The 16,632-nt window shown below is 41.3% G+C and overlaps 1 protein-coding gene across 1 annotated transcript; it reads right to left on the bottom strand.

Annotated features, from left to right (window-relative positions):
* Positions 1–14,891: 14,891 nt before the first annotated feature.
* Positions 14,892–15,875, bottom strand: LOC124668610 (heavy metal-associated isoprenylated plant protein 2-like). The gene is made up of 3 exons (XM_047205722.1): positions 15,757–15,875; positions 15,585–15,657; positions 14,892–15,500 (listed from the first exon to the last, which is right to left on the bottom strand). Exons 1-3 carry the CDS (start codon positions 15,763–15,765, stop codon positions 15,166–15,168), a joined length of 417 nt encoding a protein of 138 aa, XP_047061678.1. The 5' UTR covers positions 15,766–15,875; the 3' UTR covers positions 14,892–15,165.
* Between the last annotated feature and the right edge of the window lie 757 nt (positions 15,876–16,632).

Below are 16,632 nucleotides of genomic sequence, written 5' to 3'. Positions count from 1 at the left end.
ATTTCTATAGAAGAATGTGCTAACATCCGGTTCATCTTTTAATCGTGGCAGCTTGCATTTTACGAAAGGAGCTGGCTCTTGAATAAACATGTCACTCGCAACGATGTGCATGCCAAGAGTATAGTAGTCGAATCCTCTACTTTCCTAAGTAATAGTTGAGCATTTCTTTTGAGAATCACGATCGATGTAAAAGTGCACGCTCACACATGAGACTACTCATAGTGAGAAGTAAGAGTATCTCCAGTCGCGTCCCCAAACATCATTTGGGGGACGGCGAATAAGAAATGGAGAAAAACATTTTCCAGTCGCGTCCCCCAATACTAAATAGGGTCTCATTTTATGTCCGGCTACCGGGAACGCCGGACGCAAAAACAGCGTCTGCATGCAACCCCTAGTCCCTACATGTCATTCTCTTTTCTCACACTTTCTCTCACATACTTTTCCCATATGTGGTGGTCCCCTCTATTAAAATGCATATATCCGGACGCTGTTTGAGGGACGCGCCTAGGAAGGGTCTCTTTTTGTACAGATTTTTAGTCTCTTTTTGTCCGGCGTTGTCTCCAAACGTGCCTCAAATCGTCGTGCCGGACGTTTTTTGAGGAACGCGGCCGAAGATGCTCTAACATAGAGTAGTAACATGCTACTACCTCTATAGTGGCCTAGTGGGTAGTAACATATGTGTGGTATTATGCAATATCATATTTACTAGGTTGTAGACTCATCTTATCTTGGAAAATGTGATGTTATGGTAACATAGTTAGTTACCAGAGCCTCTTTCTTCATTTATTGTCATACCATGTCACCAAAATATCTTGTGTATGATGTTACTACCTATATTACTCTCACTATGAGTAGTCTAAGTCTGGTCATAGTAGAGAGTAACTTAGACTAGTAACATGTTACTAGTTTATGTTATTACTTCCGTAGTGGATATCAACTTATATGTGGTTTCATGCATCGTGTCTTTTATTACGTTGTAGACTCATATTGTCTTGGGGTGTGAGATCTTATGGTAACATAGCTAGTTACTACCTTACTCTCTTTCTTCATTTATTGTTATGTCTTGTCACCAAAACGTCTTGAGGTGTGTGATGTTACTCGGCTTACTACCTACTCCCGAGATGAGTAGTCTAAGACATATAAATGAACAATTCTAGTTTAATGAATAATTAGATATACTAGAGAAAATGAGTAGTCTAAGACATATTAATGAACAATTCTACCTACTCCCTCCGTTCTGATTTAGTCTACATTCTAGAGAAAATGAGATAAACTAGTGTTACATTTATTAGTACTACTTAGATAGGAGTATATGAGCAACCAATTCAAGCTACATTGAAAATAACAACGTCTAAAGGGAGCAAAACCACTTTGTTTTCCGTGTTATTGTTGACTAAAAGCTATAATGTAGAGTATTTTAGAATAAATTTTGAAGCTAAAATGTAGACTATTTTACAACGGTAAGAGTATGTTACTCCAAGTATGAGTAGTCTAAGACATATTCAAATGATAGAAACAGGCTTTCATAAACATAATGGGGGCAATAGACTTTTACTACACTTTTTGCGTGGAGAAAACAACAGGAAACTATTTTCATGCTACATAGTTTTCATTAACAAAAGGTTGAAATCAAGGTTATAATACAAGAAAAAAATACTAAGACTGACCAAACAAGAAATTTGTAAAGTGAGACCGCCAAGTCCTTCCGGGCTAGTTGGTTAAGGGATTCCCGAAAGAGTAAGTCCTAGGATGGACACAAAGATCTTCAACACATGGAAGAAAGAGTTGAAGAGAACACACATGACACCATACCACTTTACTTTTGCATCGCATTTAGTTTACCTTTCATATTACATTTAATTAACTTTACTTGTTGCATATTTACTTTATTTACTATACTTTATATATTTGTTTTCAATTCTAATACGAAATATTATGCTTGACAACCACTTTGTGGAGTTGGGGACAAAGGGCAACATTTCTTTTGTAGGTCGTTTGAAGAGGAAAGAAGAGTATAATTTATTGTTACTCCGAGAGTTTAATATAAAATCTCGAGCCACCTTTACAGGGAAACCTACATCGCTTTTTTTTCTTGAAGTCCAAAGAAAATTGTATGCTAATGAATTTGGTGCCATCACCCATCTAGTTTCTCAAAAATGGGGCCATGTAAATTATTATCCCGGAAAATGTATAGAAGTGTAACGAAGAGTAAAGAAAACAAGCATGGAGCATCAAAAATTATAGATATGTTTGCAACGTATCAGTATCCCCAAGCTTAACTCATGCTCGTCCTCGAGTAGGTAAGTGATAACAAAAATAATTTTTAAGCTGACATGCAACCAACACAATCGTGATCAAGTTATTGTAAAAGCATTGTGTGTTGGGATCAAATTACTCTAAACATAGGCATGACAGACATAATTCTAACAATAGAACTTAGCAACTATGTTATAAAATGAGAAGTAACTCAAACAAAGGATCATGAATAATAGTGCACTGAAAGCAACTATTTGTTTATGAGCATAGAGAAAACATAGCAAAGTGGTACTCATCTTGTCCTTTATGAAGTAGCAAAACATAAATGCTAGGATACCTTTAAAGTTCAAAGGGTGATTAGACACAAGTAATTTAAGAACAAGCAATAGCATAATCATGAATCAATTAATAATAAATTTTGCAATGTTCAAAAAATCGGTAATCGTTAACTGCTCGGTTGGCTTGAGTTTTGGGATTAATCGGAAATCGGCCTATTAACTGATTTAATCGGCCGACTATTAATCGGCGAGGTTTTTTCAAAATTGCAGGTTCGGAGCACTAAAATATGATATATTGAACAAGTAAAACCTGTAAAAGAGCACAACATCAGTACTTGATAAGAGCAATATTCGAAATATTACCTTTAATGTTTGACCAAACTTAGACAATCGACCACACATGCAAATCCACTAATCCACTCGGCATGGTAGCTGAACAAATTAGAAGATCAATACAGAGTACCAATACGGCAAGTACATATTACTATTACATAGTAACCAGGTCCAAAGATACATATAGCAGCAACATCACGAACAGTCCATATTATATAACCATGTCTAGAAAATAAAGAGTTCTCTCACAAGCAAAATAAAATAGATAGGAATGGGATTGTTAGATCCCAAGATTCAAGGCTGCATCACATCCTCCCGGCATCTCTTTTCCACACAACTTGCATCTGACGCTTTGCAAGTCATCTGGATCAAACAACATTGCAAACTCCCATCCCATATCATGAATTCCTCTCAAGGGTAAGGGAACTTGCCAACTCTTTAGCACGAAGCAGCCATCTACAAAAGGTAAATTGGTGGCATCATGTATTGTAAAGATTATATTAAACGTAAAACACGATGCTCTGTACAACACTTCAAATAAGAACCATGCTCTGTACTACACACATATTATACTAGCTACGTCGTGAATAGTAGCTACGGATCTGAGACTATCTAGCATCTTGCATCTTTGTCCTGAAACTAGCTACGACTCGAGTAATATTATCATACCATCCGGTACTGGTTCTTGGTTCCGATTAAAATAGCTATGGCATCTTGGTTATGAATAATAGCTGCGTGGATTGGAGATTACATACACGAGAATGATAAAAATAAGATGAGCATCATAATTATTTCAAGAAGGATCAAAATCTGATGGTCTACCACACAGCCGTGTACGTGAGAATTGGAAGATTCTCGAGATTGAACCAATATAGCTGACCAGGGAAAGAGAGGAGAATAAGACTGACATGATACCGTGTATTGGATTCAAGGGGGCGGAGATGTTCTTGAAGCAGGCGGTCGAGTAGAAAAGCAGGTCCTGCTGTCCTGGCGCCGGAACCCGACGGTTGACGGAGAGCGATTGGGCGTGTCGGGCTTGTGTTCCTGGACGACGTGAAGGCGACGAGGAGAGGCAGAAGCTGCTGCACGTCTGCCCTGGTGATGGCCTGCTAGATGCGCCGCTGGGGGCAAGCAATGGGGGCGGCGGCGATTGGAATCGTAGCAGTATTTCTAGAGGAAAGGAAGCGTCGAGTTAATCGCTCACATTAAATCACGCCACGGGAATTGTGCGGGAGGCGGTGGGTCGGGCGGATGGACTTATTTTGACATTTGGGCCGGACCATTTAATCGGACCATCCCGTTTAATCGTCTGTCAGAGCGATTAATCGTGTCTCACGAGTAACCCAGCCGAATCGCACTAATCTACACGGTCACTTCACGAGTAGCGATTAATCGAGCGATTAATCGTCTACTCGGCCGATTTTTTGAACAGTGAAATTTTGGGACTATGCACATTATACTCAGAATGACAACTATGCTTTATTAATTAGTGCATAAAGGAAGAAGATGAAGACTCAACATAAAAGTAGAAGAAAGACCTTGCGCAGAGGGAAGCAAGATTACTCATGTCTAGAGCTTATTTTAAATGCAATAGGAGTGTTGAAGAAATATATTTTGAGAGATATGCATGTCTATGTCAACGAATGGCATCAAACAATCTATCATCCTTTCATATAGTGACCTCAAGAGCGGCTCCCATGTAGTTCTCTAATGCACACCATTATTTAGGATCTCTCCAGTACATAATGTGCGGAGCATGATTTGTTTATTTTATATTTTATTTGGGATGGGCACCCGGTTGCCTTGCTCTTTTTGCAATATTAAGGACCAGCACATTATTCATGCTAGTCACGGAATGAAGTCATGAAAAGGCAATAAATCATTCAATACTTCCTCATGAGCTAAAACAAAACACAAACCAGGTAATAATGTTTAAAGGTTTAAAGGTAGCACACAAGCAATTCACTTTGGAGTGGCGGTGAAATACCACATATAGATATGTATGGTGGACACAATTGGCACTTTGGTTTTTGGTGGTTGGGTGCACGAGTAGAGCTCATACTCAGTATAGGCGAAGGCTAGCAAAAGACTGTGAGCGACCAACTAAGAGAGAAATAAAGGCCATAATCATGCATAGCGACAAAATATTATTAATCAAACCATAAAGTGATATTACAAGTCAAAAACTAAATGATCATATATGTTAGGTGATTGGTTTGTAGTCATAACATGATGTAAACATGTGCCAAGTCAACCCAATAAAGCATCAAAGGAGAATACCACAATATTATGTTGTGTATGATGGAAACAAAACATGATTCTTTCAATGACACATTATGCACTCTCAGCTATTTGAGACAATTCATGCTACAACAATAACTACTAAGCATATGATAAGAATAAAGGGATTTCTATTTTCGTGCCCTCGGGTCGTTAGTTGTACTCAGTTTTCCCCAGCCCCTTAGTTTTTCCTCAGTTTTCCCCAAGCCTATGTCTGAAACCCGCAGAAGGAGCTCAGACGGAAGGAATCCGTTTATTTGGACGTTCGTGCCGACGTGTTGCGCCGCGTCGTCCGTGGGGCCGCGTCATGTGGGCCGCGTCGCGTGGGGCTGGTAGAAAGGGACCGCGTGGGACGAGACGAGAAGCGTTTGGTTGCACGTGAGCAGGAGCTGGGTTTTGTCTCTCTCGGCCCAAATTGGCATTTTTAAGAGCACTTTTTCCCCTCTTTCTCTCTCTCGTCTTTTTCACCAAATTAGTATCAAATCTAGAGAAGCTTCTATTTCTGTCTTTCTTCAATATGGCAGCAAATCTAGTAGCAAATCTAGTAGCAAATCTCCGGCGTTATTTATGCCTTTTGGCCCTCGTTTTTGCCCAATATGGCAGCAAATCTAGAAGCTAGTATATGATAAATTCACAACAAGATAATCAAAAAACTAAGTATAATACATAAACCGCATACAAGCAGCCAAAAGCAGCCAATAACGTTGTTAATGTTCATGACAAACTAAGCTGAAAAATATACAAGACGCACGCAATGTATGGACAACAAGAAGATTAGGATACCCCAGGATGAATGAATTTGTTCTTCATTCCTCCTCATATATTTCTTCCTTTCTCCATTCGTGCATTACCCCAAGGAAATATTCATTGAACTACTTCCGTCTGCAGTGTGAGGCCAATACATCCTCCAAACGGTATGGTCTGTGTTCATTTCTCATACCGTAGAGTCCTATTCTATCCACACGTAGTGGCCACTCATCCCAGGCCTTTGTATCATGGGAGTACTCTCTGATATAACCCAAATCCGTGTAGTAGATGCTGCCAGGTCGAAGTGTCGGGTACACTCGGTGTCGACGGAGATACACCGGATATAATTCACGAAGAAGGCATTACCGCCAATGTTACTGACCGGATGGAGAGAGCGGCTCTGAGTGTCCACACGGTACACCAATGGTTTGCCCGCCAAAGCCTCGCTGACCAACAACACAAGCAGCAGATCATCATCCGACTTCACAAGGTAGAACTTCTGATATGCAAGTTCTGGAAATGAAATTAGTGTCTCCATCTTGACAGTGCTCGCGCGCTGCGCAACTGTACATTGGTGCACACTATTCTTCCGTTCTCAAAATTGTCCGCAGCCTATCGCATACAGTTCACCATTGAACGGGGTAATGCAACGCAGACAATGGTTCTTGATCGAAAATCTTCCTTCTCCCCAATCTTCATTTATATCCTTAGTTGGAGTGCTCTCATCGACCCTACCAATTTCCCGCGGGTAATGTGCGGCAACGAAGACCATAGTCGGGGATTTGATAACAGCGATCGATTTCGTAAAAACAGATGGCATTTGCGCCTCAAACATAGTGTTCGATTTCTTTGTGAGTGGGTTCGAGCCGTATCTTGTGCGGCGGGTTCTTCCGGGCAAGCACGATGACGCCACGGCAAAAGCCGACGAAGTAGTATCTAAAATATATTGATGAAGATAACATTCAGCACTAAGATGTTTAAGATTGAGAATAAAAAGGTAGATATGGAGGAATTTGAACCTTGTATGAACTTCCGATAGATCTATGGTGACGTAGCGTGATGTGCCGAGTTGGACGAAGGTGAACTCAGCGACACGTGTAAGGGCGTGGTCTAGCATGATCCATTCGTCCAGGTGCACGTCGGGCTCAGGCAAACCTGAGCGCCAATTTCTACAGACTTGCCTCATAGCAGAGTAGGTGTCGGCGTACTCCTCGTTCGCCAGTAAGCATTCGACGATCTTGTGAAGTGGTCCATCAGCCGAGAGAGAGGCCCAGTTCACGGAGGCGCCGCGCTTGGATGCGCCGCCCTCGGAGGCGACGCGCTCGGCGGCGACGGGCTCGGCGGCGACGGGCTCGGAGGCGACGGGCGCGGAGGCGACGGGCACGGAGGCGACGGCCGCCGGCGCATTCTTCTTCTCCATCGCCGGCAGGGTAGCGTGCGTACGGCGGTTGGGGTTTTTTCGATTTGGAGAAGTTGATGGAACGTGAGAGGGGTGGTTTCGTGCGTGAGAGAGAATGAGACGACCGTGTGCGAGAGGGAGGGAGGGAGGGGCTTACGCGTCCCTAAATGCGACCCGCGTCCTACGCGTCCACTATTTGCACGTCTGCACCGCGACACGCGTCAACAATGGCACGTCTTCCACTTCTGCACCGCAACACGCGTCCTCGGGTCTAACCCTGGAAATTTAGATATACTCAGGTATACCCTCGAGTCATATACTAGCATTTTTTGTGTGCTCAGTTTTCGCCTTGAGTGCTAATACTGGCTAGTGCAATATACTCAGTTTTACCCTCAAGTGGCTGGTCAACAGAGAGTCAACAAATGGGATTAACTAGTTAAATGAGTTATTTAATGTGCAAAAAATTCCGAAAAGAGTGGCACTTACTCATTGAGTCTTTACCACAAATTGCCACTTCTCAAATCATAGATAAATCATAGATAAATCAAGTTTCACCACAAATTGCCACTTCTCAAATCACCTAGTAGCTATGAAGGTGCATGGTTTTCCATAATAAGCCCTACCCAAAACAGCTTTCCCCAAAACATACTTTTTCTGATTTTTACACTCATGTAGATTTGTATTGCAAATAGTTTGAGGTAGGCCAAGATGGGTTTCATTGTACAAAACACGCATTTTCCATTTTTTAAATCTCATATTTGAATCCCTTAGTCTGTTTACTACTCACTTACCCTTGGTTTCTTGATACTACTCGCTTTGCCCTCTCCCTTCACAAACTCTCACGGACGCCCAACATTGCCCTGATTGGTCTAGCCCATGTCACGCGGATCGTGCCCGCCGACCGTTGATCGTATGATCTAACGGGCAGGATAACCCCTATCTCTCTCTCTCGGTCGGGCCACCACCCTCTCTCTCTCTCTCGTCGTCGGTTAGCTTCACGCAAAGTTTGGTTTTCTGCATTATTTTTCACAAGCTAAATTATAAACTCTTTTTAGGCATTACTTTTCACGCAAAAAATGATAAACCATCACCGATTTGTTGTAGCCATTACTTTTCACGCAAAAAATGATACACCATCACCCATTTCTTGTACCCATTACTTTTCACGCAAAAAACGATAAATCATCACCGATTTTGTTGTAGCCATTACTTTTCACGCAAAAAATGATACACCATCACGCATTTTTTGTAGCCATTACTTTTCACGCAAAAAACGATAAACCATCACCGATTTTGTTGTAGCCATTACTTTTCACGCAAAAAATGATACACCATCACCCATTTCTTGTAGCCAATACTTTTCACGCGAAAAACGATAAACCATCACCGATTTTGTTGTAGCCATTACTTTTCGCGCAAAAAATGATACACCATCACCCATTTCTTGTAGCCATTAATTTTCACGCAAAAAACGATAAACCATCACCGATTTTGTTGTAGCCATTAATTTTCACGCAAAAAATGATACACCATCACCCATTTCTTGTAGCCATTACTTTTCACGCAAAAAACGATAAACCATCACCGATTTTGTTGTAGCCATTACTTTTCACGCAAAAAATGATACACCATCACCCATTTCTGGTAGCCATTACTTTTCACGGTAAAATGATAAACTATATCACGAAGTTCCATTTCCGTCAAGATAGTCCGCATTACTTTTTTGTTGAGATACATACCCCCACAACGGTCGTCTCCTCCTTAATTTATTGTGTAAACCCCCACAATGGTCATCTCCTCCTTAATTTATTGTGTAAACCCCCACCAACGTTCACCTCCTCCTTATTTTATTGTGTAAACCCCTACAACGGTCATCTCTCCCTTATAAACACCCACACGGCCATCCCTTGTGTCAATAGGTTCTGCTCTCTCTTCTTCGTTCACATACACTTGATCCATTGCCATGGCTTCCATGTCTCGGACGCGGACCGGAAGGGGAAGGGGAAGGGGAAGTGGATCATCATCATTGCCACCACCACCGTCAACACTGCCATTGATCATAGAGGAGTTCTTCATCGTCGTCTATGAAGACCCTTTGGTCAAGAAGGTACGTACGCGTTCCCACATATATGATGCATGTGATTAATTATGGGCATGTTCTAAAAAACCTTTAATTTCAAACGATCGGCGATCGATCTCTTTGCAGAACTCCCAAAAAAATTTGCGGACTATCTTGACGGCCAGGAGCCGGCTAAGGTGTATCTGCGAGCAGCTGGACCGCGGTCCTCGTCTCTCGGACCGTGGAGGTCCTATTTGACGGACAAGGCCGGATGTACCTCGACAAGGGCTGGGAGAAATTCGCCATCGCGCACGGTGTGGATTTCGGCTGCTACGTACACTTCAAATATGAAGGCGATGATGTGCTCACAGTGAAGGTGTTCGACGGAACAATGTGCAGGAGGTACTACTACTCAGACGACGAAGATACTGACGATGAAAGCGACGACGACGTGAAGTCATGCATCCATCCCCTTTAGATAAGGGGATTATGACCAAGAATATATATGTAGCTTCATATGCATCGATTTAGAGATCTAGCTATTTTCTATATATTATGCATGTAAAAAATAATATCGCATTTCCACTATTATTCGAGCACCACATCCTCCAAACGATGCCGATGCCGATATCGGCATGGTCGAACAGCTATGCTCGCCGCCACCGCTAGGTCAACGTCGGGATGCACAATGTTTAGCATAAGAGTCACTTTAGATTAAGCTGCGAAAATAGTCACCCGCCACGGCGGTCATTGGCTGCGGAGGCCCCACAGAGCGGCAATATAATTTTCTATAAATAAATAGACGACCCACTCGGTCATTGGCTGCGGCAGCCCCATAGAGCGGCCCCATTTGTCATTGGCAGCACCGCGTATACAATCAGGAAATAAAACGGCCCACGCGTCGCCAGTAGATGGATGGCTACCCGTCAGCACGAGACGGTCAGAGAGGAACTGACCTGACGGTAACGGTAAGGCCTCTGACCTGACGGCAACCCGCGTCTTCGAGGGGTTTCAAACTAGAGGGAGTTGAAAGCTGAGGAAAAACTAACGAGGTGGGAAAAACTGAGTACAACTAACGAAGCAGGGGCACGAAAATAGAAATCCCAAGAATAAAATCTAACATGGCATGCCAAATCCTATGACACAGTCCGGACAAGCTTCCATTTGCATCACTATAAGCATGAAATATTTTACTCGTCTCCAACACCAATCAACTTATTTGAAACAACTCTCATAGATAAAAACCAATAAATACCAGAGAGCTAATCATACCTAAATAAATAAAAATAACAAGCTCTAAACAAAATATGAGTGGAAAACTAGAGTTAAAGGCAGTACTAGTAAACTAGGACAATCGTAGAACAATAAGAGCGAAAACTAGAGTGTTCTATGCAATTAAAACGTAGCGTGTCTCTCTCCCACACAAGGATGCTAGGATCCAACCATATGCTACATAAAACAAAACAAAACTAAACTAAACTAAACTAAAAACAAAATAAAGACGGTCCAAGAACAACACATAGCATATGAAGCAATAAAAATATAGCGTCTAGAGAGATGACCTGTTGCTTTGTTGATGAAGAGGCCCCAAGCTTTGACGCTTGTACCTCTTAAATATTTCTTGGGGTGATATGGGCATCCCTAAACTTGAGCTTTTGTCCGTCCTTCATCTCATCACATCGTTCTTCTCTCCCTACATTTCAAAACTTACTTCATACAAAACTTCACACAATTCTCATTAGCAGCATTAGTGTAATCAAAATATCAAATCCACCTGGGTTCAGTTCTAACATATATCAAACATCCATTGAAAATTAGCTACTGTAGCAACTTCTTCGAAAATATCTTCCTCTCAAAAGAGATTAAAAAGAAAGAGATTAAGAGGCAAATGCAAATAGTGGCAGAAATCTGTTAAAACAACTGGTAAAGACCGATTTTTTTTGGAAAATCTTCTGTTGCTCAAATTGAAAAGTGCTCAACTAACGAAAGTTAGACAATAACCTGGGGCATATGATCAAAAATTGGAAGCTCAAAATTACGTTATGTATGGGAATATGAATTTTTATGGTGACATCACAGAATCTGTTTCAGAACAGCAACTTCCCCAAATCTTACTTTCTTCCTATTAGAGGCTATTCTTGGCACAAAAAAGAAATAAAAAGGATAAGGAGAGGTTATTACAGAGGTAATAACTTCTAAGAATCAACAAAATAAAAATTACAGAAATAAAACATGGGTTATCTCCCAAGAGTGTTTTTTCTTTAACGTCTTTCATCTAGGCTCAGTAATTTGAGAAGATGCTCACATAAGAAATATGAATTGAAGCAAAAGAGAGCATCAAGAAGCAAATATGAAACACATTTAGGTCTAACTTCCTATGCATTGAAATCTTGTACACAAATAAATTCACAAAGAACAAAGTGACAAGCATAGGAAGATAAAACAAGAGTAACTTCAAAACTTTCAGCATATAGAGAGATATTTTAGTACCATAAAAACTTCTACAATCATATTTTTCTCTCTCATAATTACTTTCAGTAGCATCATGAATAAACTTAACAATATAACTATCACAGAAAACATTCTTATCATGAGCCACATGCATAAAATAATTATTACTCCCCACATAAGCATAGTCATTCTTACTAATTGTAGTGGGAGCAAATTCAACAAAATAGCTATCGTTATTATTCTCATTGCCATAATCATAAAATATAGGAGGCATATTGCAATCATAATTAATTATCTCCTAAATAGTAGGTGGACGGAAAATAACATAATCATCATATATTGGAGGCCTAGTATCATCATAGCAAATTTCCTCCTCCAAAGTTGGGAAACTAAAAAGACTATTTTCATAAAAACTACCTTCCCCAAGATTAGACTTTTTCATAGCATTAGAAATAATGGTTTTCCATGAATTTATACTAATAACATTGGTACCAGCATGCAAGTAAAGTTTCATAGGTTTTTAAATTTTATCTTCAAACACCTCATGTTCTAACTCAAGATAAATACTATAAGGCTCTCTAATTTTTGTTATTGTTTTCCATTATGCCTAACTAGTGAAAATAAAAATAAAAAACAAAAATATATAATTATAGAATCTAAAGAAAATAACTTCGAGCACTCACCAGCAACTAGTAAACTTAGTAGACACAGGATGTGAGTACCTTTTACCTTACCTCGCCGGCAACGGCGCTAGAAAAGAGCTTGATGTCTACGCACGTTTCTATTCTTGTAGACAGTGTTGGGCCTCCAAGTGCAGTGATTTGTAGAACAACAGCAAATTTCTCTTAAGTGGATCATCCAAGGTTTATATAACTCAGAGAGGTAGAGGTCAAAGATATCCCTCTTAAGCAACCCTGCAATTACGATACAAGAAGTCTCTTGTGTTCCCAACACACCCAATACACTTGTCAGGTGTATAAGTGCACTAGTTCGGCGAAGAGATAGTGAAATACAAGTAATATGGATGATTATGAGTGGTAGTTGCAATCTGAAATAAAAATGGTAGCAAGCAAACATGTAGCAGAATGGTTGTAAATGGTTATTCAATGCTTGGAAACAAGGCCTAGGAATCATATACTTTCACTAGTGGACACTCTCAATAATGATACCATAATTGATTACATAGATATTATCACTTCACTATGCTACTCTGAACCACTCTCCGGTTTGGTAACAAACACAAATTCACTGTGTAGGGCTGCATAAGCATTCCTTAAAGTTCACATTCCCGATCTATGGACGCCCACACTGTCACTTTGAGCATACAAAGATGGTACTAACTTGACACCACAATTCATAAGTATTTCTGTAAATTAAGCTCAAGAAACAAACATGGTGTGCACACTATCACCTTCACACCGCTGGACAAGGTGTCCCTGGAGATCACATAATAAAACCACTTGAGTAGCATAATAGTTGAATAATAACATCTACTTATTCAACTAGATTACAAAGCTCATCATCACATAAAGATCATACATGGAGAGATAGATAGACCACATAGCTACCGGTAAAGCGCTCAACATCGGGGGAGAACTACTCACTCGTCATCATGGGAGTCAGCAACGATGATGAAGATGGCGGTGGAGTCGATGGAGATGGCTCCGGGGGTAATTTCCCGTTCCGATAGGGTGCCAGAACATAGACTTCTGTCCCCCGGATCTTGTCTTCAGTGGCGGCGGAGCTACAGAACTTTTCATGGACGGAGGCTGGTGTATTTAGGGTTTTTGCGTCGGGATTCAATTATAGGCGGAATCGTGAGGTCGGTGGAGGCCAGGGGGGGCCCACACGACCCCTAGGCGCGGCCAGGGCCTGGGCCGCGCCTAGGGCCTGTGTGGCCGCCTCGTGGCTCCCCTTCCTCTCTCCTCTAGATTTCGTCTTCGCTCCGGAAAAAATAGGAACTTTAGCTTTTGTTTCGTCCAATTCCGAGAATATTTCCTGTACAAATTTTCTGGAATACAAAACAGCAGAAAATAGGGAACTGGTACTGTGGCATGTTGTCAATAGGTTAGTTCCGGAAAATGTAACGAAGTGTAACGAAGTGTAACGAAGTGTAACGAAGTGTAAAGAAAACATATAAAAATTGGTGTAAAACAAGCATGGAACATCAAAAATTATAGATACGTTTGCAACGTATCACACGTCCACTTTACATTTATTGCACACTTGTGCAAATTTTACAAGGAAGTGGTATTTTTCTTTGTGTTGAGGTAGGCCATACACATAGATCAGGTGCCACTTTATTTTGGAGTTCTTATCCAAAAGAAACATCCTAACAAAGTGTTTTCCCAACTCAACATCCAAAACCTTATGTAAATCGATATCAATACCAAGAAAGATACCTCCAAATCTGATATTTGGTGGAATGTGCTGCCAGACAAAGTTTCTATTGCCAACAATTTTCCTGAACCACTGAGGAGAGTAATTTTCTTTTATGGACTCACTTAAACCAATGAAACAGGCTGACTCATCACTGATAACCTCTCTAGGGAACTTTTGTTTATTAGGGTGTTCCACTCCCCCTAATGTTGTTGGGGGTGTACCCTTTTTCTTAGCTACTCAGGCTTACTTAAACCAACTACACAATACAGAAGGCGGCCCTAAACGTAAGCGGTTTAACCTTAAACGCAAACTTTAACAATATTATGTTTTTTTCATTCCTGTTTTGTGCAGTAGATTCCAATTTTCTTATAGCTTTACTTTGATAAAAAATATTCTATACCTTTCCAATGTTTTATTTCCTATATTTCTTTCTTTACTTTCCTCTAATCATAGCTTGACTTGTAGATTGGAATCATTGTGTCCATTGCAGAAATTATTTGTTTCTCAGAAAACACCAATCGGCAGCTGCATATGAAAGTTCTAGTATCAACAACGACAGATTGTTGCAATAAACTGTTCGATTTGACAATGCCGACCGGCAGACTAATTTACTTGTCACATTAGGTGAAGTTGAGAACCGCATCACTTTTCCAGTAGTATTTTATACCCAAAGCCGTACTACCATGAACCGAACAATTCATTTGCAGATTGCAAGTACACGAGTTGCCAAGTAGTAGCAAAAATTAAAAGAGAGTACGTTGAGGCATACAATTCTTGTTCACAGGAACTGGAATAGATTCAGAGAAGGGTATAATGTGCATGAAAGCTGAATCTTTTATGTCCTAAAAATAAAAGAAAGCTGAATCTTTTTTTCTTAAAGCGAGAAAGGGAATCATTTGAACGGATGAACACGATTTACACACAAACAAATTGATGCTCCTGGAGAAGCGGCTTAATCTGAAGCAGTAACATCGAATTGATCAGACGATGGTGCAGGAGCCGGGGTGGTCGTCGACGGTGTAGCAGTAAGCTGGTTGCGGGTAAGGCTTGGGGCAGTACGCCTGCTTGGGGCAGTACTGCATCATCGCGGCGGCGATCTCCTTCTTCTTCTTCTCCTCCGCTTCCTTCTCCTTCTTCTTCTTCTCCTCCTCGTCCTTCTTCTTCTTCTCCTCGGCCTCCTTCTTCTCGTCGCTCACCGTCACCACCGTCGCCGGGTGCTTCGCCTTGCGCAGCTTGGCCACCACCTTCACGACGTCCACTTCCCCCACCACCGTCAGCGTGTTCTTCTCCTCGTCGAACGTCATCGACTTGATGCCTGCCATGAAAGGAGATGAATACCCAGTAAGTACCAAGAGACGATCGAGCTAATCATGGTGAGGGAGAAAGAGAGAGGAAAGACCTTTGATCTTCGAGACAATCTGCAGGGAGCAGGATTTGCACTTCTTGCAGACCATCGGCACCTTAAGCACCATCTGGTTCAGAACATCCATGGTGACTAACCGATAGAGTTTCCACAAGCTAGCTTGTTAGGGAGGAAGGAAATTAAGAACGCTCAACAGAGAGAAACGAACCTTCGTCATCGTCGCGGCGAGATTAAACTAGGGCTCTCTTAAACTAGGATACTTGAAGATCACTAATTGGTGTACTCCTTAGTATATGTGCCTGTAAGAAAAAAGGCTCGCCCAAAAGCTTCCTCTCGGAGGCGAGCTTTATACACAGATGCGAGGATCATGTACGTATATATTCCACGGTTTCCACTGGACTCGGTCAATTGTAGTAACAATCATTGTGACAGTGCTAGATCAATTTATGCACAAAAATCAAACTTAAGTCAAGTACCTAGTCGTGGTACTAGTTGCAGTAGGTGAGCAGCTCATAGATATTTCAGCTCGGCCGACTCTATCGGTTGTTGACATGATAGGACTTGTATACTTGAGGTCCTAAGACTTTCAGTAACTTGTCACAGGGGAGGCTAAACTAATTCAATTGGCTTGTTTCTGCAACGAAAATGATGCGGAAGTTAAGCATGTACGTACTCTTAGCAGGTGGTTTGAAGTTGAATTAGTACTTATCATCAAATGGATTAGTATATACCAATGTTCGCGGTTGCTGTCACGTTAGCTAGTCTTATTTATTTTTATCAGTGCTTGACTGACCTGCAATCTGGGGAGCCGACTTATCAAGGTAGTTATGGAGCCGACTAATACCACTGCGACAAGCAGAGTACAGGTATGGGGGCTACTTGCATTGTATATACGCCTATGAAATACAGTACTAGTGCAAATAGTACAGGTATGGTAGTATTCTATTGGCGCAAAGTCGTTCGAGGAACTGATGTATGGTGAGTTGTTGCTCTCGTCTCTCCATCCCAGGAAGTTTTGTTTTGGTTTTTTGGCATCGATGGAAGGTTCTCGGGAATCAGAGTCATCTAGTGGGAGAAGAGGTGC

The sequence above is a fragment of the Lolium rigidum genome, chromosome 6, assembly GCF_022539505.1.
Source record: "Lolium rigidum isolate FL_2022 chromosome 6, APGP_CSIRO_Lrig_0.1, whole genome shotgun sequence".
Taxonomy (NCBI): Eukaryota; Viridiplantae; Streptophyta; class Magnoliopsida; order Poales; family Poaceae; genus Lolium; species Lolium rigidum.
Note: the sequence above shows the minus strand (reverse complement) of the source record. Positions and strands in the feature narration are given on the sequence as shown.